At 42.3% G+C, this 27459-nt stretch overlaps 1 protein-coding gene across 2 annotated transcripts; it reads left to right on the top strand.

The window, feature by feature from the left end:
• Positions 1-27459, top strand: LOC140731914 (uncharacterized). 2 transcript variants are annotated; one of them, XM_073053894.1, is made up of 3 exons: positions 1-103; positions 4592-4759; positions 25096-27459. In XM_073053894.1, exon 3 carries the CDS (start codon positions 25155-25157, stop codon positions 25878-25880), a length of 726 nt encoding a protein of 241 aa, XP_072909995.1. In that variant the 5' UTR covers positions 1-103; positions 4592-4759; positions 25096-25154; the 3' UTR covers positions 25881-27459. The 2 variants fall into 2 exon arrangements, with proteins under 2 accessions (XP_072909995.1, XP_072909993.1); XM_073053892.1 differs by having other exon boundaries at positions 24986-27459.

Below are 27459 nucleotides of genomic sequence, written 5' to 3'. Positions count from 1 at the left end.
CTGACCCCGGCGGCGATGTGTAGACCATCGGTTACAGCTGGTGCTGCTGTGAACTAACTATTAAATGAGCCGGCGGTTAGGCGGTTCTCCGATTGAGGCGGCGGTAAGGAAAGGGCTGATCCTGGGTTTGTGCAAATCGGGGGCCTGCTGAAGTGGGAAAGGGCCGGGACCGAGCTCTGCCGTTCGGCTGGAGGCTCCGGGCTCTCGTGTCCCTCAGCCCCGGTTTTAGCTTTGCGCCCGAGCCCGGGCTGTGGGATCAGTTAGTTGTCGTTCCCAAGCTGTGAGGGGGTTTGGGGTGAAGGGGAACTCTTTGTGTGTGTGGGTAGAGGTTATGGGTGGACTGTGGGTGGGGGTGAATGGAGGGAAGGGTGTGGGACGGTAGTCGGGGGAGGGTGGGGTTGCTGTTGTGAGAAAGTGGGATGATCGGACGTTCCGTGACACGGGTCAAATGAATTTGGAAACAACAGGAGATCTGGCCCGTTGTATCGGACGCTGCGTGTCCTTTCAGTGAGCAACAATTCTCTCTTCATGTGAATTACTGATTAATCTTACTGTTAACATTGTGTTTGTTACAAAGCCCCAGAGGCTGGGAAGAGCTGTCACCGTCATGGGCTGTTGGTGCAGATTGGGTTGGCGGTGGGGTGTCAGTGATGTCTGTATCAGAGAACAACACGGGTTTGTTCAGCCTCCTGTGAGATATAAATGTCCTTACAGTGGTTTCGGATCTGGTGGCACATCTGGAGTTTGCAAAGGGAGCCGGTAAAAGGAAGGGGCTGAGGAGAGTGAGTTTTAACCAGCGAAGCATGGTCAGAGGTGGAGGGCAACAGGAGCTGTCTGGTAGATCGTTGTAATTGTTTTTTTTATAATCTCGTAGATGGTGGCAGAGCTTGTTGAGGGAGGAGACCCGGAGGTTAGCAGGTCAGACACGGTATCAGGAGAGTGACAGTGATGTGATTTCCTGTGTCACGGGTACAAACCGTCATTTGTGTGGAGGTGCAGCTTCCGTGGAGGTCGAGGAAACAGGACACCAACAGGTTGAACCAGCTGTGGGAAGGCATAGGTTGTCAGGTCTGACGACGAGCTGAATGTACCATAACCTTCAGACTGAATCAGAAAACTATTCTGAGGGTATTTGAAATGTCAGAAGCAGGGGGGATGTGATCACATGTGCAGAGGGCACTGGTTGTGTCTCCATCAGACCCTCAGTGAGATGGTTCAAGATACAATGTGCATTGATGAAAGCACAGTGTATGGGGCCGGACTTAATCTCTGATTCTGACACAGTGAGAGGGTTAGCTTTCCTGTAAGGAAGCAGCCCTAAGGGAAGAAGACACAGGAACTTCATCAGTTGCCAGTTGTTAGCAGAAGTGACCAATCTGTATGTTACCTTGACAGAAGCAGATATTCACATTGGTGACAAAGGGGTGCAGTCTGGTTTATTTCAGGTTGGAAAAGGAGATGGAGTCTTGTGGTGCCACCATCTTTAATTTAGCATGTCCGGAGTGGTGGATCACACAACACGGAAACAGACTTTTGGCTGGCCATACCTGTTCTGACCATCCACTCACTGTCTACACTGGTCCCATTTATCAGCACTGGGTTCATAGCCACTGTATCTCGGCAGTTTCAATGATCATCCACTTCATAAGTGTTCTGAAGGGACCTGCCTCCACCACATCCTCGGGCAGTATTTTACAGATTTCAACTACCCACTGAATGAAAGAACTTAAACAAAACCTCTTCCTCAGAACCCTTGAAACCGCCTCATCCTCTGTTTAAATCTATACCCTCTGATCAGTAACACCTTTGTTGCTTTCCACAGAGTAGTGGTAGCTGGAGAGTTCTGCCTGGGGTGTGAGAACCCACTGGTCACGTGATCACATGTGCCCCTCCCATTTAACTGCAGATGTAACATTCACATGCTCACGGTCTCCGGGTGGGCGAAGTTTTCTTTTCCGATCAGTGTTGAAGTGGATCGTCTCCAGGATCCGGAAAGGTCCTAGCCTCCTGCATCTAGGACAGGGGTGTCAAACTCATTTTAGGTCACGGGCCGGATTGAGCAAAATGCAGCTTCATGCGGGCCGGATCAGTCGGACGCGTGCGAACGCAGCTTTCGTTGCCTCCGTTTTTTCAGCCTGCTCTCATGTGTCTCAGTCTCTGCTATAACTACAAAGTGTTTCACTTTACAAATTCCGTTTCTTATGAAGAAGACTGCCGAATAAACACTAAAAACCCTGAAAACCTGGTACCTGAATAAACTCAGCATTAGCCATATCATACGTCATAGGCGCTTCGATTACTGGGGCCAGCTTTAATAGTAATTAGATATTATCTCGCGGGCCAAAGATAATTCCACCGCGGGCCTTGAGTTTGACATATATGGTCTAGGAACTGGGCATCACCTGAGGCTGTTTACCACAGATTTACCCGTTCCGTCACGGGCAGAGCAGTTACCATGCAAAGCGTGAACTGTCCGGATGGGAAACTTTCTATGGTGTGTTGATAAAAATTTGGTTAGGATCAATATATATATGGCAAAGTTCTTGTTGTTTGTTGTAACATTGTCATTTTAGAATCTTTTATACAGTAGCATTTACTATTCATTCACTATCTGTGTATTTCGGGAGGATCATCAGTGATTGTCCTTGATCTCTTCTCCCTCCTGGTTCCACCTGCTCATCCCTGCCCATCTTGTTCAACCTCTGTCAAGTCTCCTAACCCCAACTCTCCCTCCCCCAGCTTCAGTGATATGCATCAACCTCAGTCCACCCTGTATACCACCACCTCAATGTTATAAATCAACAATTTTTCTTCTAACCTTCGTCTTCATTCTTTTCCACCTTTGGCCTCACTGAGTTATTTCCAGAATCGGTTTTTGTTAGCTGGAATGCGAGAGAGTCATCAAGTACCAGTTCTGTTGTGCATTGGAGTGGAGGTGCTAGTTTTTGAACAGTGACTGGCTGACACACTACAGCATTTTACTGGCAGCAAAGAGTACTGGGAGAGTTGGTGCTTAGGCTATAATCCTGTGATCTACATTCCAGACATATGGAGCTGTCAGTGTTTTGGCTTTGACTGTGGTTAGTGCTTCTACAGATGGGGCTGGATGTTCCTCGTTCTGCAATGAAGCAGAATTTTTGAGCAGCTGAACATTAGTTCTGGGAAAATCCCAGATTGCACTACCCAGTCTGAGATGCAGGGACGATGTGTGAGACTCTCAGGGTGGGTGAGTGGCAGATTCAGCTGTCTGACTCTGTGAGGTTGGGTCCTGGGATATCACAGTTTTTAATCCAGGTAAAATGGACTCAGGGATCATGCTGCTTGGGCTTATGAGGTGTGGAGCGAGTATTTCTGGTCTGGAATCAGATGTTTCTTTCTGCAGTTCCTTTGGAAGCAATGACTGCTAATCTGAGGAGAGGATGAGTTCCCATTCCATCCTCACAGGAAGAGGCTATGACTAAATGGGTTGTTCCATGTTTACAGCAGTAAAAATAGACCTGTGAGTTTGGTGTTCAAACTGTGTTTGGAAATCCCCCCCTCACTGTCACCTGTCTGTCACTCGGTAGAAACCAAGCAGAATCTCAAGTTGCTGGAGATCTGTACTAAAAACTGAAAATGTTTGAAGTCATTTTGATGAAACATTATTAACCTGAATTGTAAAGTTTATTCCTCTCCCCACAGCTGTTCTTACCTGCTGCGCATTTCTGGTAATTACAGTTTCTTTTTATTACATTCACCCTGGAATGGTTTATATTTCCTGAAATTGACCTGTTTTAACCTGGAAATAGAAGTGGCTTATTCTGTGCTAGCAGAACAGTAAAAAAAGCACAACTTTATCTGTAAATTAACCTGGTAGCAATTTGTCTGTTTTTCCTGGAAATGTGTTCAGTACAGTTGTTGATAATGAGGTTTACAAGAATAATCTCAGGAATGATTGGCGTTATGTATGAAGAGCATTTGATGGTTCTGGACCTGTGCTCAATGGAGTTCAGAGGGACAGTGGGGGTGGTGGAGAGAAGTATGGTTAAATAAACCTACCAAATGCTGAAAAGCCTGCATACAGTGAACATGGAGAGGATGTTTCCATTAGATGGAGAGTCTGTGATCTGACAGCACAGTCTCAGAATAAAGATCCTTCCCTTTAAAACTGAGATGAGAAAAATGTTTTGGCCAAAGGATGTCTGATCTATGGAATTTGTTGCTGCAGAGGTTCGTTGAGGCTGCCATTTTGGTATATTTATGACAGAGATTAATATATTAATGAATGCTAAGTAGCTTCAGGGTTACAGGAGGAAGGCAGGAATATTGTGTTGGAATAAAAATCAGCCATGGTTGAATGGTGGGGCAGACCAGATGGATCGAATCACCTAATTCTGATCCTGTGTCTTATGTCTTACCATGACTGAATGATGGCTCCTTCTTATCCCATATCGTTTTGTGACATGTGAGGGACAATATAAGACTTCACTAAAATCATTATATTTGCCTTCAATGTTTAAATTTCAGTGAGTTTAGTTCTTAGTAACGTTAAGCAGAAATGTTTGGTTGTCATTTTTATTCTTAATGTGCTTCATTATCTTTCATGTTAAAGTTAGACCTGAGGTGAGAGATTTATTGGAAGAAAAATCCCAACTGGAAGTAAACCACGACTGAAGACAAGGGAACAGCAACAAGTGAACCAGCCTGAGGATTGAGAGTATCAACTGGAGAGGACCCATCTGACTCAGAGAATCCAGTGATTCAGTCAGGATAAAGTTTGGTGAGTCTCCTTTACTCAAACATTGGTCCTTTAGACATCACATACCTGTACAAAGGAAGGTAGGAAATAGTTAGACTGAGACTGAATGTGCCCAGAAGAACCAGTTATGCCTCTGTCAGACCCATTTGCAATCACTCCAGGTCTGGTAATGTGCTTCCAGCAGCCCAGTCCTTTAAAACCACTCCCATTTTGTGGAACAAACACGAGGAAATCTGCAGATGCTGGAAATTTAAACAACAACACACACAAAATGCTGTGTTCCACCAGCATTTTGTATGTGTTCCCATTTTGTGGAAGTTGAATCTGGATAAGGTCACTCAGAGACTGTATAAGTACAAACTCTTTATTCCAAGCACCCAGGGCTTACTCAGTTTGTCGCTCAAACAGGAACAGTCTGTGACTGTTCCCTCCCAATCCACTAACTGAATAACATTCCTCTTACACCACAGACATATCCATCCAGATACCCCACACAAAACAGGCTGGAGCCAAAGTTATTTACTACATGACTGCCCCAAAAGACAAATTACAAAATAGTCATAATGGCTTACAGACTGAACAGACTGATGCTGTCCTATCTCTATGCATGAGTGCACAAGGAGATAAACATCCTGAAACCTTAGCTAGCTACCCTCAGGAAGATATATGGCTCAGCGTGGCTTAGCACACCTGTTGATCATCAGCAGTTTCTTTCAGAAAAAGAGGCTGCTGTTGTTTAACGAAGTGTTAACCCTTTTACATAACTTATTCCCGTCTTTTGATCATCACATGATCAACAAAGCAGTAATTTTTTCTTTTTTTCTTTTTAAATCTTTTTATTAATTTTAAACAAACATAAATGAAACATGAATACAGAGAGCTTGAGAGTACATAATTAGTAGGTTAAGATATAAATACAAATAGATGATAATCCACATATAATAACCTCCCAAACTCATAGTAATTACGAAAAATGGAGTAAATAAGAACCCCCTCCCAAAAAAAGGAAAAAAAAACTAACCAACATGGGCCATTGCATTATGTCAAATATACACATTAGCGTCAATAACTCTGCACCTCCATCCAAATAATTAAGGATAATAAAAGTAAGGTTTAGGAAAAGTCAATTTAGCTCATATGAAAATATTGAATAAATGGTCTCTTCAAATTTCAAGTTTCTTCAAATTTTACTGAAGGGTCAAAGACAACACTTCTAATTTTTTCTAAACTCAAACAAGAAATAGTTTGAGAAATATAGTTGGAGGATTAATTTCTTTCCAGTTCAATAGGATAGATCTTCTAGCCATTAATGTAACAAATGCAATCATCCGCCGGGCTGAGGGGGATAAACAACTATTATCCACCATTGATAAACTGAAAATTGCAGTAATAGGATGCAGCTGCAATTTGATATGCAAAACTGCTGAAATAGTACCGAAAATATCTTTCCAATAATTTTGCAAACAAGAGCAAGACCAAAACATGTGGGTCAATGAAGCGACTTCAGAATGACATCTGTCACAGTTTGGATTGACATAAAAATAAAATCGAGCAAGTTTATGCTTGGACATGTGAGCCCTATGTACAACCTTAAATTTTATTAGAGCATGTTTAGCACAAATAGAAGAAGAATTGACTAATTGTAAAATTTTCTCCCACTGCTCAGTGGGTGTGAGACAGTGAAGTTCTTTTTCCCGTTCCTTCTTAATTTTTTCTGATACTCCTGGCTGTATTTTCATGATCATATTATAAATGATGGCTACTAATCCCTTCTGGCAAGGATTCAGTGCTAAATTTTTTTCCGTAATGTCCATTGGACATAATTTCGGAAAAGACTGTACATATTATTCAAGAAATTTCTAACTTACAAGAATCTAAAAAAATGAGTTTTAGGCAAATTATATTTATTGGAAAGCTGTTCAAAAGACATAAAACTGTTATCTAAAAATAGATAATGAAAACATGTTATACCTTTTGTTTTCCATAATACAAAGGCTTGATCCATAAAAGAGGGCTGAAAAAAAGTTAGATATGATAGGGCTTGATAAGATAAACTTATTCAAGCCAAAAAATTTACGAAATTGAAACCATATTCATAATGTATGTTTAACTGTAGGATCAGTTATTTGTTTATTCAATTTAGATAAAGCAAAAGGAAGCAAAGTTCCTAAAATAGAAAACAATGAGAAGTCTTGTACAGATTTACATTCCAAATTTACCCATTGTGGGCAAGGTGCTATAATCGATTCTTGCGTCCAAAATATTAAATATCGAATATTAACTGCCCAATAGTTAAATCTTAGGCTTCTGTAAATATTTTTTACATAATCTAGGATTTTTATTCTGCCACACATACGAGGATATTTTGAAGTCAATAATATCAAAAAAAGATTTAGGAATAAAAATTGGTAATGCTTGGAATAAAAATAAAAATTTGGGTAATACTATCATCTTAATAGCATTAACCCGACCAACCAATGACAAAGATAATGGGGACGATCTGGTAATTAGTTGCTTGATTTGGTCAATTAAAGGTAAAAACTTAACTTTAAATAAATCCTTATGTTTCTTGGTAATTTTAATAGCCAAATAAGTAAAATGATCTGTGACAACTTTAAATGGTAAGTGTTTATAGATTGAAACTTGAATATTTAATGGAAATAGTTCACTCTTATTAAAATTCAGTTTGTAGCCAGAAAAGCTACTAAACTGAGCAAGGATAAAATAGCAGGAATAGATCTCTCAGGGTCAGATATGTATAGTAACTGTTACGGATTCAGCAACAAAAAATATATAAGTGAGGCAGGGTTTCTTATAACAAATAAAACGTTTATTAAACACTGAAAAACAAACCCCCAAAAAGTAAACAAACGACTAACGCAACCAGAAATCAGCTGCTGTGCGGCAGCTTAAGCAGTGCTTAAAGCGGTAAAGCTTAAACAGTTCTTAAATAAATGAAGCGAAAACAGTTCTTAAAGCGATGTTGCAAAAACAGTTCTTCAAAGTAGTACTGCAAAAGTTCAAAATGCTTACAGTCCATTAAAGGAGAGACTTTTTAGATGATTTAAATTCTTTTTCACGTCGTGTTGTTGCGGTTCCCAGTCGAACTATACTTTTCCTGGAGAATTTACGAAGATGAAAATGAAACAGCTTAAAGGCACTGACCTTTCCTTTACAAAACTGCACCCAACCCTTTCTGCTATTATTCGCAGGGGTTAACACGGGGACAGCCAACAAATTCCTTCCGAATGAGAATCAAACAAGGTCAAACCTGTTTCACCGTCGAAATCGACTTTCCTCAATCTTTTAACTCCCGAACTTCGATCTTCACTCTCCACTGAATTTTAACTTGCAGTATTATAAAGAAACTGTCGGCGATGACCTTTAAACTTTAGGCATTAGATAAAACTCCACCTTTCAACCAAACTGTGTCATAATATTGGACCACGCAGTGGCATGGAGTCAAAATGTATCTTATGGATAGGGGAATCAAGGGATATGGGGACAAGGCAGGAACTGGGTATTGATAGTAGATGATCAGCCATGATCTCAGAATGGTGGTGCAGGCTCGAAGGGCCGAATGGTCTACGTCTGCACCTATTGTCTATTGTCTATTGTCTAAAATGGCAAATCGAGCCACGAACTGCCCCTGCTCACAGGGAGGGGTCCTCCTTTTATACCCTGTAAAAAAAAACTGTCACATGACCTCTACTGGCGGGAAAATGACGTCACTCCACCATCACAAGACCATTGCCTTAAGTCCAGTATAGCTTCAACACCACTGTCACGTGACAAGTACAAGATACCCATGGGTACGTAACATCTCCCTCCAAAAAAAAATTGGTCTGTCAAGAACAAAATTTTAACAATTATTTACAAGGAAAAACAAATGTATAAATTTTATAACATACACAGTATACATAGTATTATCATATAGCATCTTACAACTTACAATACAGTAGGAGTGTTACAATTGTAAAAAAAAACTACTCCATAAAAAAAGTTACATTGTACATTCAACATCGAGATAGACAATCAGCAACCACATTATCTTTACCTTTAATATGAGTTATTACAATATTGTACTCTTGTAACATCAAATTCCAATTTAATAACCTTCTGTTTTTGTTTTTCATCTTACCCAGAAACACTAATGGATTATGATCAGTGTAAATGATAAGTGGTTTTTGAGTTGTACCAACATATATGTCAAAATGTTCTAAAGCTAAAACAAGAGATAACAATTCCTTCTCTATTGTTGAATAGTTTTTTTGATGCTTATTAAATTTCTTAGAAAAGTAAGCTACTGGATGATCAACCTCATCACCCTCATTCCTTTGCAATAATACTGCTCCTGCAGCCTCATCACTAGCATCTACAGCTAATGAAAAAGGTTTTTCAAAGTCAGGTGCCTTGAGCACAGGTTGCTGACATATCACAGTTTTTAATTTCTCAAATGCTTCTTGACAAGGCACTGTCCACACAAACTTCTCATTCTTCTTCATGAGGTTAGTTAACGGAAGGGCATTATTAGCAAAATTCTTACAAAATTTTCGATAATATCCTACCATTCCCAAGAATCTCCTGAGTTTTTTTTTCCCATTGGAGTGGGAATCTCTAAAATTGCCCGAACTTTTGCCTGAACAGGAGCTACCTTACCTTGACCCACAACATAACCAAGGTAAGTCACAGTGGCATGTCCAAATTCACTCTTAGCTAAATTAACAGTAAAGTTAGCTTTTGAAAGCCTTTCAAACAATTTCTCCACCGCAATAATGTGTGCTTCCCAAGTATCATTTCCTGTCACTAAATCATCAATATTTAAGTATCTGTATGTTTCAATCCCTGAATCACAGAGTTAATCATCCTCTGGAAAGTACCTGGGGCATTCTTCATCCCAAATGGAAGAACATTATATTCATTTAGCCCAGATGGAGTTACAAATGCAGAAATCTCCTACCTCTGTCCGTTAGTGGAACACACCAATACCCTTTCAATAAATCAATCTTTGTAACAAACTTTGCTTTTCCAACTTTACGTACACAATCATCTACTCTAGGAATTGGATATGCATCTGTTTTCGTTTCAGCATTCACCTTCCTACAGTCCGTACAAAACCTAATACTACCGTCTGGCTTTGGCACCGTAACACAGGGTGAAATCCAATTTGAGTTAGGAAGTCTAATAATATTATTCTCTAACATATATTTAATTTCTTTCTCAGCAAGTTCACATTTTTCTATGTTCATCCTATATGGGTGTTGTTTAGTGGGTTTGGCATCTCCAACATCTACATCATGTGAAGCTATAGTAGTCCTTCTCGGAACATCTGGATACAAATCCTTATATTTAAAAATTAATTTTTTCATCTGCTGTTTCTGCTCTGGCTGTAAATGTGTTAGTTTCTCGTCAATATTTTCCAGAATGGTTGAATTTGGTAACCTGACAGAAACAATGCTGGATTTAGAATGAAATTCAGATGAATCATCTATCATGTTCCTAGTTAAATCAAATTCATTATCATTAACCACAACAGTCACAGTATCAGATTGTTTCTCATAATATGGTTTTATCATATTTATATGGCAAAGTTGTGTTGGCCTTCTATGATCTGGAGTTTTTATCACGTAATCCACATCATTGATTTTAGACACAATTTCATAAGGACCATGAAATCTATCTTGTAAAAGATTCATTTGCACTGGGAAAAGAACCAGCACCTTATCTCCAGGCTTAAACATCCTCATCCTAGCTTCTTTATCGTACCAAGTTTTTATTTTCTCCTGAGCCAATTTTAAATTTTCCTTGGCTAAGCTACAAGCTTTATGTAACCTGTCCTTAAATTTCAAAACATAGTCCAACAAATTAGTGTCTACTTCCTTACTAATCCACTGTTCTTTTAATAAAGCTAAAGGTCCTCTAACTCTATGCCCAAATACAAGTTCAAACGGACTAAAACCTAAAGATTCTTGTACCGATACCCTTACTGCAAATAACAAATCATCAGCATATAATTATAACTTGTAAGTCTCTTCCCTACAGGTAATACCAAAAATATTAGGTGATTCACGAATGGCAATGGCTAAAGGTTCCAAATCAATGTCAATTAATAGAGGACTTAAAGGACAGCCTTGCCTCGTACCATGGAATAACTGAAAGAAAGGAGATCTCTGATTACTGGCAAGAACTGAAGCCAAAGGTTTACAATATATGAATTTAATCCATGATATAAATTTCAAGCTAAAATTAAAATTCTGCAACGTATTAAATAAATATGGCCATTCAACTCTATCAAATGCCTTTTCAGCATCTAAGGAAATAATACATTCTGGTATTTTAGATAAAGGAGTATAAATTATATTAATTAATTTTCTGATGTTAAAAGATGAATAACGGTTTTTAATAAATCCGGTCTGGTCTTCAGAGATAATTTGAGGAAATATATTTTCTAATCCAGTGGCCAAAATTTTGGTAAAAATCTTAGAATTCGTATTCAGCAAGGATATAGGCCGATAGGATGCACATTCAGTGGGGTCTTTATCTTTTTTAATAATTGGAGAAATGGAGGAATCATAAAAAGATTGTGGTAATTTACCTACAGTTAACGCATCTTTAAAAATTTTACAAAGTGAAGGAGAGAGTATAGGAAAAAAGGATTTTAAAAATTCCGTAGTATAACTGTCTGGACCAGGGGCTTTACCTGAATTGATTGAAAAAATAGCCTCTTTTATATCAGTTTCCATAATAGGTGCGTCTAGAAGTACACAATCTTATGTGGTTAATTTCAGGATATTCAATTTTCTTAAAAAATCATCTATTACGGAGGAATCCTCAACAAATTCTGATTGATATAAAGAATTATAAAAATCTTGAAAGGCTTTATTTATCTCTTTATGATCAATCGTCAAAGTGCCATCTCGTTTACAAATCTTAATGATTTGTCATTTAACCAAAGCAGTTTTCAATTGATTAGCCAATAATTTGCCAGATTTATCTTCCTGTACATAAACTAGATTTAATTAACTGATTTTCAGTCGAGGAGGATAATAACAAACTGTGCTGCATTTGAAGTTCAACTCGCTTTTTATAAAGTTCTTTACTGGGGGTCACTGCATAAATCTTATCAATTTCTTTAATTTTATCGACCAATGTTAGTATTTCAGTATTAGTTTGTTTCCTAACTCCAGCAGAGTATGAAATAATCTGTCCGCGAATAAATGCTTTAAAAAGTAATTTTTTACAGAGTAAGCAACCAAGTACAGCATTGACATCAGTAGGTAAAAACAGCATACAAAAGTAATTATTACAATGATATGTACAATAGGCCATAATGCAGTATCATGCCTACATGTTACCGAGCAGGCCTTCAAAGACCACCATTTCGACCCTTTGGTGAACCCGTGTAAATCCTGCCCTACTTTCTTGATGCTGTCAATCTCCTTGGCAGTGTGCTCGGAGAGGGATGTAATGTTAGTACACTCATCAGGGATATAGGTGCAGCAATTTGTGTCAACAATAGCGCAGGTTCCCCCTTTTCTCAGCTTGGATAAAATCTAAAGCCTTACGATTCTGTAGGTCTGTTTGCCAGATTGCAATCATTTCAGTGGATAGTTCTATTACTTGGGCCTGTGTTTCTGTTAGGGCTCCTGCAGTACTGTGGCCAGCTCCTCAAGTGCTGTAGCCAAATTGATTATCTCTCGTGAATTCCTGGCTACTCCATAGGAGAGAAAAGTGATCATCCAAAATCGCTCAGTCTCAGTTATTCCTCTCCGCTGCTGGGCACCTGCAAGCATGGCCAGGATGCATGTTTCCCAGTAAAGGAAGTTCCATTTGTTAGGGGCCTAAGATACCATCCATCAGAACACTGACAGCTGCAATCATTCTGACTGGATCACAGTCCCTCGCCTCACTTCCCCAGGTGTTATTTCAGAAGACCCAGGCTGAGAGTTCCTCTCCCTGGTTGAGCAGGATTATTGACATTGGAATCACAGTTTTACCATGCTGCGGAATTTCAGCACAAATCCAGCAGGCCCCTAGTTCTACCAGTTTGGCATTGGTGTGACAGAGAGACAGAAAGGTGTTAACGTGGAGGCCCCCGGATGTCGGGGTGAGCCCTCTCATAGACATAAACGCGAACACCACTATCAACCAATACATTTTCCTTTAGTCCGAGAGAGTCCTTCTACTCAGTTCCTTCAGTAACATGTTTGCATTCTGTTCGATGTATCCACCGAGATTGCCCCTTCAGTTTCACAGCAGTGGGAGTGGTCAGTAACACCTGATATGGTCCTCTCCAGTGATGTCTGATTTTCCCTCGATCCCAGTTCTTGATCAGGACAAAATTCCCAGGTTCTATGGTGGAATAGTCACTCCTCTCTGCAAGGTGGTTCTCTTCCTTGTAAGCCTGTCATACCTATTAATGTAATGCTTGGAAAGTTTTATTAGTTGGCACATATATTTCCCCATCTCTTCCCCTAGGGTATGCATATCCAATTTTGCTGGTAGACTTCTGGGAGCAATGATACACAAGGTCTTGGTCCCCATGGTGTCCTCATGGGCCGTCCATAAATGATTTCAGCTGGTGACAACCTTGCTTACCCCTGTGGGGTAACCCTCGTGTGGAATAGGGCTAACGGTAGGACCTTCAACCAAGTGAGTCCAGTCTCCGCTGTTAGTTTGGCCACTTTACTCTTCAGTGTGCTATTGGCTCTTTCCCCTATGCCAGCGGCCCATGGGTGGTGTACACAGTGGGATTACTGCTTGATAGCTAGTTCGTTACATACCTCTTTGTTTACTTTCACCACATAGTGTGGGCCACTGTCAGAGCTCAGTATCTCTGGCAGGCCGTACCTGGGAATAATTTCCCATAATAATACCTTCACAACAGTCATAACAGTATTATTGGTAGTTGGAATAGCTTCAATCCATCCACTAAACACATCTGTAATAACTAAGCAGTATCTATAGCAATGTACTCTAGGAAGTTCAATAAAATCAACTTGTAGATACGAAAAAGGCTCACCTGTCAAGGGAGTCATACCCAGTGTGTAGGGTACAGGTTACCAGCCATTCCCTCCTTTTCCAGGTGTGTACAATCATCTATATAATCGACCAATATTGGTAAACACTGTGTAGGAACACAAACTTGTCCTGCTGGGGTGATCCAAAAACCTTGGTCAGGGTTTTTCTGGCACCCCATCTGGGACCACAGTTTGCGCTCCTCTTCAGAGGCATCCCCCTGAAAAGTACATACCTCCTGTATGTCTGGCAAACCCGTTCTGCTTATGTCATGGTGGGTTGCTTGTTGGAAACCTGAGGGGACTACAACTACCGAGGATTGTGCTGCACTTTCTAAAGCATTGCCTTCAGTGACCTGGTCGGACATGCTGGTGTGGGCCACACATTTAATAATAGCCAAAACTCAAGGTAGCTGTAGAGCGGTGAGTAAGTTGTTTACTAATGGGGTGGCCAGAGGAAGTCAGGGATCCCCATGTTCCCAGAGAGCCACGTAGTCATGTACAACTCCAAATGCATAACAGGAGTCTCTGTAAACATTCCCACTTTTGTCTGTTGCTGGGAGACAGGCACGAGTCAGAGAAAACAGCTCAGCCTTCTGGGCGGAGACAGCTGCTTCAGAAGAGGCCTGCTCAACTACTTCACTGTCCATCACTGTATTGCATAGCTAGAATATCGTTCTCCTGCTGGATCCACAAAAGAGCTTCCATCCTCATAAAATGTTAGCTTGGACTTGAGGGGGTATTGTATAATGGATGGGAGAGTCTGTCCTTTTATCACGGTGATCCAGACGGTGGGGGCTGTTGTACGGCCGACTTTGTGGCCTGAAATTGCCCAGAGATGGGATACAATGCCTGGGGTTCGGTCAATCTTAAAGGAGTCTCTTGCCAGATGTCCTGTCTTCTTCTCCAACTCCTTCCAGTATCGGAGTTGGCCGGAGGCCGAGTCTTGGCAGACAGACAGACAGACATACTTTATTGATCCCGAGGGAAATTGGGTTTCGTTACAGCCGCACCAACCAAGAATAGTGTAGAAATATATCAATATAAAACCATAAATAATTAAATAATAATAAGTTAATCATTCCAAGTGGAAATAAGTCCAGGACCAGCCCATTGGCTCAGGGTGTCTGACACTCCGAGGGAGGAGATGTAAAGTTTGATGGCCACAGGCAGGAATGACTTCCTATGACACTCAGTGTTACATCTCGGTGGAATGAGTCTCTGGTTGAATGTACTCCTGTGCCTAACCAGTACATTATGGAGTGGATGGGAGTCATTGTTCAAGATGGCATTCAACTTGGACAGCATCCCCTTTTCAGACACCACCGTCAGAGAGTCCAGTTCCACCCCCACAACATCACTGGCCTTACGAATGATTTTGTTGATTCTGTTGGTGTCTGCTACCCTCAGCCTGCTGCCCCAGCACACAACAGCAAACATGATAACACTGGCCACCACTGCCTCGTAGAACATCCTTAGCATCATCCGGCAGATGTTAAAGGACCTCAGTCTCCTCATGAAATAGAGACGGCTCCGACCCTTCTTGTAGACAACCTCAGTGTTCTTTGATCAGTCCAGTTTATTGTCAATTCGTATCCCCAGGTATTTGTAATCCTCCACCATGTCCACACTGACCCCTTGGATGGAAACAGGGGTGTCCGGTGCCTTAGCCCTCCTCAGGTCCACCACCAGCTCCTTAGTCTTTTTCACATTTAGCTGCAAATGATTCTGCTTGCACCATGTGACAAAGTTTCCCACCATTGCCCTGTACTTAGCCTCATCTCCCTTGCTGATGCATCCAACTATGGCAGAGTCATCAGTCAACTTCTGAAGATGGCAAGTTGACGTCTGAGGTGTAGATGGTGAAGAGAAAGGGAGACAGGACAGTCCCCTGTGGAGCCCCAGTGCTGCTGACCACTCTGTCTGACACACAGTGTTGCAAGTGCACGTACTGTGGTCTGCCAGTCAGGTAATCAATAATTCATGACACCAGGGAACCATCCAACTGCATCACTGTCAGCTTCTTACCCAGCAGAGCAGGGCAGATGGTGTTGAACGCACAGGAGAAGTAAAAAAACATGACCCTCACAGTGCTCGCCGGCTTGTCCATGTGGGCGTAGACATGGTTCAGCAGGTAGACAATGGCACCCTCAACTCCTAGTCGGGGCTGATAGGCGAACTGGAGGGGGTCAAAGTGTGGCCTAACTATAGGCCGGAGCTGCTCTAGAACAAGTCTCTCCAGGCTCTTCATGATGTGGGAGGTCAATCTTACCAGTCTCCTTCGGTGCTGGAGGCTGGTTTTGTCAGGGTGTAGGCAGGGAACTCTAGGCTCTTTGGCTTGAACCCAGGGCAAGCCCTAGTGGTGGTATGGGGAGCCACCAGTCCTGTCTGTCACCAAAGAAAATCCGGAACTTCGGCCAGTAATGCTCTGCCCTGTCTTCCTTTAACTTCTTCAGTCACTGTGACTGGGAACATCTGTCCATCGAGGGGTGTGTAATATTGGCTTTCCTCAGTTGAGCACCCCGTAGGATCATAGAGTCACATGAGGGTTGGTGTCTGGCAAAAGGGGTTCAAACGCAGTAGAGTCCAGATTAAGTGCCCACCACTGGGTTGTCGGAAACTGGGGAAGCTGTCGGTTGTTCGCTAATTCCAGGGTGAAACCCTTGTTCGTGCGTAGAATCTCGACTTCCAACGGACAGAGCAAGTCTCTCCCTGCTAGATTACACCCAAGATTGGTGGTGACTGTAAATGAAACCTCACACTGGTCCGCCTGGAATTCCAGCTGCAGTGGCTGGGTATGTGAATACATACGTTCCATGCCTTCGAACTCAGACAGATTGATTGTAGCAGACACGAGAAAATCTGCAGATGCTGGAAATTCAAGCAACACACACAAAATGCTGGTGGAATGCAGCAGGCCAGGCAGCATCCCGTCTGTCTGTTCATTCCCATTGTGTTTTCCCGCCTGTAACTCCTGATAGGTTTGGTATCTCAATTCTGCCTTCCATTTCCACCCCTCATCAGCTGAGAGAATCATATAGCAGAGACCGAATAAATCTTGTGGGGTCGCATTAAATATTTGTATAGTACTGCGGACGTACTGAGCAAACTGTGCTGGTTTTTCCTTTCTATCTGAGTCCTGATTCATGATCATTATAATTTCTTGAGGCTTCCAGGGTGCATACACAGGAATCACTGATGGCTGTCCCTCCTCCTGCTCATGGACTGAGCAGCATTCGGGTGGGCAGTTGTCTCTGTGCAGCCATTAACTCTGGGGTTTTAGTGGATTCTGCCCTCCCTGTTCCGGAATAATCCTCGGTATTCCCTTTCTGGATCTCAGGGTATAGGGACCTCCTCTTCCCTGTGCAGTTGTTTTACCCGAGTGGCCACCGTATCCGAGTACTGGGAGGATTGGGGTTTGGGAGCACTGGGTGCACCTGGCCCCTGGTAAGGTGGGGGTGGGGTACAGAGGGTACCCACTCCTCATCACGGTCACTATACTCAAACAGGGTCAGTATGCCAGCCATGGGTTCGGGATCCCTTGTTTCCCTATCAGTTTGAACTCTAGACTGATGTTCCTGCCCTTCTGTCCTATCTAGGCCGGCCTTAGTTTGCTTACGTTGTTTTCCTGTTCTCATTTTCAGCACCAATCCACCCAATCACACTCCACTTTTAGCGTCTCCCAACCTTTGGTGTTCCTTCTGCAGTACATACCTCTATCCCTTTCTTGCATGCATTATTCCTCCAACTTGCTAATAATATACTGTTCCACTTTACATCTGCCTTTTCCTTCCACTCCCCTTTCACCAATTTCCACTTCTTTCCACAGTTCTTTTTCCATATCAAATTTACCACTTGTTCTCATGAGGTAATGTCCCACCACAGTCTGTTTGGCACTCCCAATATTGGGATCCTGTTTGTGACACCAAATATTAAAGTTGAATCTGAATGAAACTCAGGAGACCAGCTTCTTATCGTCACCACAGTTTATTGCGCATTTCCCTGCAGGAGTTTGAGATCTAGTTGTCAAAGGTAATGCATGTAAGCACTGCCACCAGCTGACAAGTGGACTGACTTTGTCAGATTACAGCTATATATTTATATGTAGTAAGCCCCATACATTACTATTGCAAGATGTTATATGAACTGGCACGCCCAGCAAGTCTGTTGGTGCAAAACTTAATTAATTAGATAAGACAGTTCGCTAAATCAAGGTTTTAATTACAGATGGATGTACTGACCTGTCCTTTTCAGTTATTCCCTTTGCAAGGCCCTGACTTAATTACAGACAGATGTTCATTCCTGTCCTTGTCGGTGAGGCTTCCTCCCTTTACTCAAACGAAGGTACAATGTATAATGTTATCATCTCTCAGTGTATCTCTCTGCAAGTCTCAGAGAACTGGTAAAAAGCCTGTCTTAGCTAACCGCTGAAGACAGAGTTTATTTCAGTTCAAAAATTCCTATTCAGTCCCAATTATTATTTTAGCCAGAGGTTACATAGCTTCAAAATGATTTTTTTTTAATATCCTCAATTCCTCAGGAGGGTTCAGGGGAAATATTTATGTTCAATATAGAAACTAGTGTTACCTGTGTGTATTATGACGATGCAAAAGTTGCTGCAGAATTTACAACTGGGAAGAAGTGGAGTGATTTTTGGAAATCTGACTTTTTAAAGCATAATTTAGCAAGCAAACCACATATGGGCAATGTGCAAAAGCTCTGTTGAGAAAATCCTTCATTACCCACGCCTGCTACATAGGTTGTGTGAGAGTGCAGATGAACTCAATTGAACTCAGAGGAGATCAAAGTTCTTGTCGACAGTGATTTGCTAGCTGTTAAAATGAATACCTCTATATAAAATTCACTGTGCACTGGGTAAAAAAAATGCACACAGGTCATTACAAATTAGAGGGGACATTGGTTGGAAGGTGGGGAGACCTCCAATGTCCCTGATGCCCTCACCTACAAGATGTGCATCCAGCTGCAGCTTGTAACCCTGCACTTTAAGGAGTTGGAGCTGGATATGGATGAATTCCAAATCATCCAGCAGTTAGAGGGGGTAATAAATATGACATGAAGAGAGGGGAGTTATACCCAAGGTGCAGGACACAGGAAAATGGGTGAGAGTCAGGAAGGGGAATGAAGTTAAATCGCCATCGCAGAGTAATCTTGTTGCTATCCTGCACAACAGCAGGTGGACAACTTTAGAAACTGTTGGGGGGAATTTCCTGGCAGAGGAAAGTGAAAGGGGTGATAGGGGATTTGTCAGTTCGGGGAACAGAACAATTGGGGACTAATATCCTAGTGGTAAGACTTGCTAGTGCTAGTGTTGGTGGAGGGGATGATGTGGTTAAGGTAAGTTGTAGGGGGAATGGGAGCCAGAATGACAGAACAGATAGTGGAGAGGGTGAATTGAATTGAATTGAATTGACTTTATTACATACATCCTTCATATACATGAGGAGTAGAAATCTTTATGTTATGTCTCCATCTAAATGTGTACATTTTAGTACTTTATAATAGTTTATACATAGGACAGTCGATATGACATAGAAATGCAATTGTGTCAGCATGAATTAAACAGTCCGATGGCCTGGTTGACGATGATAACCCGGAGACTGTTGGTCCTTTTGCTGTGGTCCTTTTGCTATCCTGGATGGTAGCAGCAGGGACAGTTTGTGGTTGTGGTAAATTGGGTCCCCAATATCCTTTGGGCCCTTTTTACACAATTGTCTTTGTAGATGTCCTGAATAGTGGAAAGTTTACATCTACAGATTCGCTGGGCTGTCCGAACCACTCTCTGCAGTTTCCTGCGATTATGGGAAGTACAGTTCCCATACCAGGCAGTGATGCTCTCAATTGTGTCCCTTAGGAAGTCCTTAGGATTTCGGGCCCCATCCCAAACTTCTTCAACCATCTGAGGTGAGAGAGATGCTGCTGTGCTCTTTTCACAACACAGCCGGTATGTACAGACCATGTGAGATTCTTGTGATGTTTATGCCGAGGATCTTAAAGCTGTTCTCCTTCTCAATCCCAGATCCATTGATGTCAATAGGGGTTAGCCTGTCTCCATTCCGCCTGTAGTCCACAATCAACTTCTTTGTTTTTGTGACATTGAGGGAGAGTTTGTTTTCTTGACAACAGTCAGATGTTGTTCAGACCTCAGATAGAGTCAGCAATCAAATGGTTGAGCATGATGCGATGAATGTGCTGAGCTGTGTATACCACAATGCAAGAAGCATCGTAGGAAAACCAGATGAGCTCAGGACAGGGAATGATGATATTGTAGCCATTATTGGGACCTGGTTGGGATTTAGTGGAACAAATTTGTAGAGAGTTCGCAGACCATGCCAAGAAACAAAGATTGATTCAGTAAGTTATTTTAGCTATCCATATATTGACTGGGACTCCCATACAGTAGAAGGACCAGATGGGGTAGAGTTTGTCAAATGTGCCCTTAATCAGTACGTAGAATTCCCAGCGTAGAAGTGTGCAATAAGCTGTCAGAAAGTGATCCAGTGCTGGTTACAGAAATTAGTGATCATAATGCCATGAGATTCAAAGTAAATATGGAAAAAGAGAGGTCTGGACTATGGGTTGAGATTCTAAATTGGAGAAAGGTTAATTTTGATGGTATCAGAAAGGATCAGACAAGTGTGGTTTGGACAGGCTGTTTTCTGGCAAAAGAGTACTTGTAAGTGGGAGGCCTTCAGATGTGAAATTTTGAGGGTGTCTAGTTTGTATGTGACTGCCAAAATAAAAGTTGAAAGGTAACTGTTGCAGGGAACCTTGATTTTCAAGAGATATTGAGGCCCCAAATATTTTGTTCCTCTAAATGCCTCAGACTTCTGGCTGCCGCCAAGACTCATTAATGACTACAATATCATAATTCCATACCCTCAGCTCATCAGACTTTTTGGTCATCTTCTGTTTGTTTCTAAAAGCTTCCCAGTACTTTTGGCTCTTTTGTTTGCCCTCTCTAGCTTTTATGTTGGCTTTGGCTTCTCATATCAGCCACGGTTGTGTCCTCCTGCCTTTCCAATGCTTACATTGGGATGAATCGATCACTCAGCTCCCAAATTGCTCCCAGAAATTCCAGCCATTGCTGCTCCATTGTCATGCCTACCAGTTTTCCCTTGCAAACAAGTTTGTCCAGCTTCTCTATCATAGAAACATGGGGAAGTTCCATATGGAAACAGGATATTTGGCCCATCTAGTCAATGCCAAAAAAGCATTTAAGCTGTCTAATGAAACTACCTGCATCACCCTCCATACCCCTAGCACCCAAGCTCCTGTCCAAACTTCTTTTAAATGGAGAAACCAAGCTCATATTCACCACTTGTGCTGACATCTCATTCCACACTCTCACAACCATTTCAGTAAAGAGCTTTTCCAAATGTTCCTGTTAAATTTTCACCTTCCCAACGTACCCATGACCTCTGGTTGTCATCTCACCCAACCTCAGTGGAAAAAACTGCTTGCATTTACCCTATCTACACCCTCCTAATTTTATACACTCCTAACAAAACCTCAAAGCAATGTATAATTTCCTTGTTTATGTTTGGAGCCTTTTTTTTAGGTGTATAAGACAATGAAAGTCATTGATCATGTGGAGAGCCAGAGGTTTTTTCCCCAGGGTTGAAATGGCTAACATGGGAGCATGTTTTAAGATGCTTGGAAATAGGGACCGAGGGGATGTCAGGGGTAAGTTTTTTACACAGAGTGGTGGGTGCGTGGAATGCACTGCTAGTAGCGGTGGTCGAGGCAGATACAATAGGGTCTTTTAACAGCCTCTTAAATAGGTACATGGAGCTTAGAGAAATAGAGGGCTATGCGGTAGGGAAATTCTAGGCCATTTCTAGAGTAAGTTACATAGTTAGCAAAACATTTTAGGCTGAATGGCCTGAAGTATGCTGTAGATTTCTATGTTCTATGTTGAACAGTGATATAACTTCTCTTCTTTAATCTGTACAGGGTCGACGATTTTAATGCTGCTTTTCCATACTCCCATAGACCCTTTGTCCATCTCCTGAATAAATAGAGATGAAAAAATATTGAAGATCTCCCCCATCTGCTTTGGTTCCACAAGTGGATTGCCATTCCAGTCTTCCAGAGGACCAACTTTGTGGCTTGCAATCCTTTTGCTCTTAATCTATCTCTAGAATCCCTGAGGATTATCCTTCATCTTTTCTGCGACAGCAGCCCCATTCCTTCTTTTAGCCACCCTGATTTATTTCTTATGACTTCTCTTGCATTTCTTATACTCCATAAGAAACTGCCTGCCTATCCCTGTTATGCAACTCCATTTTGTGCTTCACCAGGGTCTCAATAGCTCTTGAAAACCAAGGTTCCCTACAGTTTCTATCTTTACCTTTTATTCTGACAAGCACATAACCGCTTTGTACTTTCAAAATTTTGCTTTGAAGGCTTAGGATCAGTTGCCAGATCCTATTGTCATAATTCCAGGTGTTGTTCCATGCCCTGAACACATCCGCCTACACTGCTCCTTGTATTGAAATATACAGGGCTCAGCATATTCACTGCACCATGCTCAACTTTTTCATTCCTGACTCTGTCTGAGGTCTGAACAACATCTGTCTCCACAACCTCTCCACTATCTGTTCTGTTATTCATGCTCCCATTCCCCCTGCAACTTTAGTTTAAAGACCCCCCCCCCCCCCACCTCCCACCATACAGCTCTATCATCCCTTTGGCTTTCATCTCCCAGATCAATAAAAAGGAGATGCATACCAGGTACAGGCAAATAGGAACAAATGGGGTACTTATGAAGTACAGGAAATTGAAGTGAACACTTATGAAAGAAATAAAAGAAGGCATGAGGTTGCCCCAGCAGACAAGGTGAAGGACAATCCTCAGGGATTCTGCAGGTATGTTAAGAGCAAAAAGATTGCAAAGGACAAAATTAATCCTCTGGAAGATCAGAATGGTAATCCATATGTGGAGACAAAATAGATGGGGGAGATTTTTTTTTTGCATCCGTATTTGCACAGGAGATGGACACAGAGTCTATAGGAGTGAGGCAAATCAGCATCAACTTCATGGACCCTGTACTAATTACAGAGGTGGGGGTGTTTGCTGTCTCAAAGCAAATTAGTGTGGATAATTCCCCAGGGCCTGGCAAGTTGTTCCCTGGGACCCTGCGGTGGACAAGTTCAGAAGTTGTTGGGGCCCAAGCACAGATATTTTAATCATCCTTAGTGACAGGTGAGGTACTGGAGGATTGGAGGACAGCCAATGTTATTCCGCTGTTCAAGAAAGGCTCTAAAAATAAACTAAGAAATTGTAATTTTGGTGAGCTTGACATCAGTAGGGGGAAAGTTATTGGAACATATGTGCAAGAACCGGATATATAAGTATTTGGATAGAGGTGGCCTGATTAAGGTTAGACAGCATGGCTTTGTGCTTGGTAGGTCATGTCTAACCAATCTTATAGAGTTTCTCGAGGAAGTTATCAGGAAAGTGGATGAAGACAAGGCAGTGGATGTTGTCTACATGGACTTTAGCAAGGCACTTAACAAAGTCTCATATGGGAGGTTGGTCAAGAAGGCTCAGTCACTCAGCAATCAAGATTAAACAGTAAAAGACAGTAAATTGGATAACACACTGGTTTTGGGAGGAGCCAGAGTGTGGTAGCAGATAATTGCTTCTCTGACTGGAGGCCCATGACTAGTGATGTGCCACAGGGATCATTGCTGGATCTTTTGTTGTTTGTCATCTATATCAGTAATCTGGATGTTAACATGGTTAGCCTGATCAGCAAATTTCTGGATAACACCAAGACTGGGAGTGTAGTGGACAGCGAGGAAGACTGTCATGGCTTGCAGTGCGAACTGGACCAGCTAGAAAAATGGTTTGAGAAATGGAAAATAGAATTTAATGCAGACAAGTGTGAGGTGTTGCACTTTGGTAGGACCTATCAGGGTGGGTCTAACACAGTGACTGGTCGAGCATGGAGGAGTGTTGTAGGAGAAAGTAACCTGAGAATACAGGTCTATATTTCACTGAAAGTGGTGTCACAGTTCGATAGGGACGGAAAGAAAGATTTTGGCACATTGGCCTTCATAAACCAAAGTACTGAGTACAGGAGATGGATGTTATGTTGACTTTGTACCAGACAATGGTGAGGCCTAATTTGGAGTATTGGGTGTAGTTTTGGTCACCAACCTACAGGAAAGATGTAAAAGAGTTTGAAAGAGTTCAGAGAAAATTCGCAAGGATGGTGCCATGTCTTTAGGACTTGGGTTATAAGGAGAGATTGAACAGGTCTGGGCTTTATTCTTTGGAATGTAGGAGATTGAGGGGAGATTTGATGGAGGTAAACCACAATGATGAGGATTTTAGATGGGGTAAATGCAAGCTGGCTTTTACCACTGAAATGGGGTGGGACTACAACCAGAGGCCATGGGCTAAGGGTGAAAAGGGAAACATTAAGGAGAACATGAGGGGAAACTTCTTCACACAGGTGGCCATCCGGATGTGGAATGAGCAGCCAGCACAAGTGGTGCATACGAGCTCAATTTCAACAGGTTAGTGGTTGGTATAGGTACCTGGATGGTAGGGGTATGGGAGTAGACAGTTTAAATAGTTCAACACAAACTAGATAGACCAAAGGGTCTGTTTCTGTGTTGTCCTTTTCCATGACTATGATAAGAAACTTAAATAATACCAACATTCACTCAAATTTCTTTTAACAGCTCTGCAGACCAACCATACATCTGAGTAGGAGATATTTACATGCATTAAAACTGTGGCACTTTAAATTAACAGTACATAAAAGAAAATCCCAGCTGCACAGCAACAAAGGCTATTTGTGCGAGAGTGTTTCAGTTACTGTGGGACCAGGCACCCATGCAGCTCAGTAGGAATGGGGAATAATACCAATTGAGAGAGTCAAACTGAGCCAGGTCACAGATTGGAGATGGCAGAAATGCCCCATTCTTATAGAGGGAGGAAGAGCATCAGAGAATTTTATGGTCATTCCAGATACCAGCACTGTGCCCAGTTACAAGATAATTTCTCTCTCCAACTTGGGTTGAACCTCACTGTAACAGTGTGAAGCCAGATCACACCTTGACAACACAAATGATCTCATCTGAAATGTCCTTCACCCATTGATGGATTTTGTAAATCTTTTTACAGCTTAAAAATAACAAGGAATTTATTACGGGAATCTTGACCTCATCACACTAGTTTTGCTTTCTCTGTCTAGATATTTAAGAAGTGGAGCAAAGGATTCAATCGACTATCCTTCCTGCTCAGACTGTGGGGAGGGATTCACTCGGTCATCGGACTGACTGGCATACCCGTCATTTTACACAGGGGAGAGGCCGTTCACCTGCTCAGACAGTGGGAATGGATTCACTTGGTCATCTGACCTAATGTCTCACCAGGGAGTTCACACCGGGGAGTGGACGTTCTCCTGTTCGGACTGTGAGAAGGGATTCACTTGCTCATCTAAACTGAAGGTACATCAGAGAGTTCACACTGGGGAGAGGCCATTCACCTGCTCAGACTGTGGGAAGGGATTCACTAAATCATCTCACCTACTGATTCACCAGTCAGTTCACACTGCAGTGAGGGATTTCACCTGCTCAGTCTGTGGGAAGACATTCACTCAGTCATCCAACCTACAGAGACACCAACGAGTTCACACTGGGGAGAAGCCATTCACCTGCTCAGACTGTGGAAAGGGATTCACTCGATCATCCAACCTACAGAGTCACCAGCGAGTTCACACTGGTGAGAGGCCGTTCATCTGCTCAGTCTGTGGGAAGAGATTCACTCAGTCATCCCACCTACAGAGTCATCAGCGAGTTCACACTGGGGAGAAGCCATTCACCTGCTCAGAATGTGGGAAGCGATTCACTCAGTCATCCACCCTACTGGCACACCAGTCAGTTCACACTGGGGAAAGGCCGTTCACCTGCTGTGAATGTGGGACAGGATTCAAGCAGTCATCTCATCTACAGAGACACCAGCAAGTTCACACTGGGGAGAGACCGTTCACCTGCTCAGACTGTGGGAAAGGATTCACTCGGTCATCCACCCTACAGAGTCATCAGCGAGTTCACACAGGGAAGAAGCCATTCACCTGCTCAGATTAGGAAGGGATTAACTCGGTCATCCCAACTACTGGCACACGAGTCAGTTCACATAGGGGAGAGGCCGTTCACCTGCTGTGAATGTGGGAAAGTATTTATGCGATCATCCCTCCTGCAGAGACACCAGCGAGTTCACACCAGGTTGAGGCTGATCACCTGCTCAGACATTGGGAAGAGTTTCTCTTAGCCATCTTGACCAAATGTGCATCATTGAGTTCACACTGGGGAGAGGCTGTTCACCAACTGTGAATGTGGAAAGGGATTCACTCTGTAATCTAACCATGTGACTCACTACCGGGTTCACTCTTGCGAGAAAGTTTCAATAAGCTGCATGATGTATATTTGTCCAGCTAAATGCAGTTTCGAGAGTGACTGTTGATGCTGAACTCTGCAATTATTGCTGCTGCTCACCACACCCAGCTCTGCACCCTCATCACTGGACATGAGAGGGGTTTCTTTTGCTGCACATTCACCTTTAATGGGACTGGAGTTTAGTATCTTGGATCTGGGACAAATAAATCAAGTTCTATTTTAAACTCTGTCTCCAGTACTTGGTGAATTCATAACACACCCAGTGTACAGTAGAAAGTCAACTCCGGCCGGCTGTACACTGCCAGTGATTCTGTTCCACGACGGTCCTTTTAAATCTTCCCCTGTTGTTCCCCTCCTGCTCTCCCTGTGGTGATGGGTTCCAAAGAGTCACCACTCCGTGGGTGAAGAGGTTTCCCTTAAATTTTCTGCAGACTGAAGAAGTTGAGCTGACTGCAGTTCGGTCTGACATGTTCTTCTCCCCTCTAATCTCTGGGCTGAGGAAAATGACATTGGTAGTTAACCTCCTTATTCATGACTTATTTTCACTTTATGGGTACCGTAGATTCCGGATTTTAAGCCGCTACTTTTTTCCCACATTTTGAACAGCTTTGAACTTTGCGGCCTTTAATCCGAAGCGGCTAATGCATGATTTTTTTCATGCCGCCTCGTAAACATTTTGCCTCATAACAGTAGACCAATAAAATTGATGAGTAGTTCACAGAGGTCCAATGAAATTGTACGATAAATCAAGCGCACTTTCACAATTAAATTATTGTAAATCAGTCATTTGTACTCACCCTCATCAACATGGAAAACACTCGAAGCATTGTGCTGCCTTATGGCAGTTACTTAGTTTATAATATTTTCGCTTAGTAATTCATTTTCTAGTTAAAGTTAGAAGAGTTTTAACTATATTTGTTTTCTGTACTACATCGCGGGATGCTATGACATCACACCCGGTTTCGCGGTGTCTTGTGGGAAAATGCCGGTTTGCGATGAAACGGGACGGAGGGAGGGAGCGCATTACGCGAGCGGCTTTGGATCTGAGCGAACGCTGCTTTTAAGTTAAAGGTGATCAATAACTTTTCCTGGTAGGCTGTAGTATATATATTTTTTACCAGTCGTTAGGAGATATTGGAATGTTGTTCAGTAAAGAAGTATACGCAACGTATTTAAAAGTAGCCGCGTTACGGGCACGGTTCGAAAAAAAGCATTTGCAATATGTATTTGTTTTTGTTACCATATGGATTTAATTAAAAGTTAAAAAATC

The sequence above is a fragment of the Hemitrygon akajei genome, chromosome 8 (assembly GCF_048418815.1).
Source record: "Hemitrygon akajei chromosome 8, sHemAka1.3, whole genome shotgun sequence".
In the NCBI taxonomy this organism is placed as follows: Eukaryota; Metazoa; Chordata; class Chondrichthyes; order Myliobatiformes; family Dasyatidae; genus Hemitrygon; species Hemitrygon akajei.
This window is presented reverse-complemented; position numbering and strand designations above follow the sequence as displayed.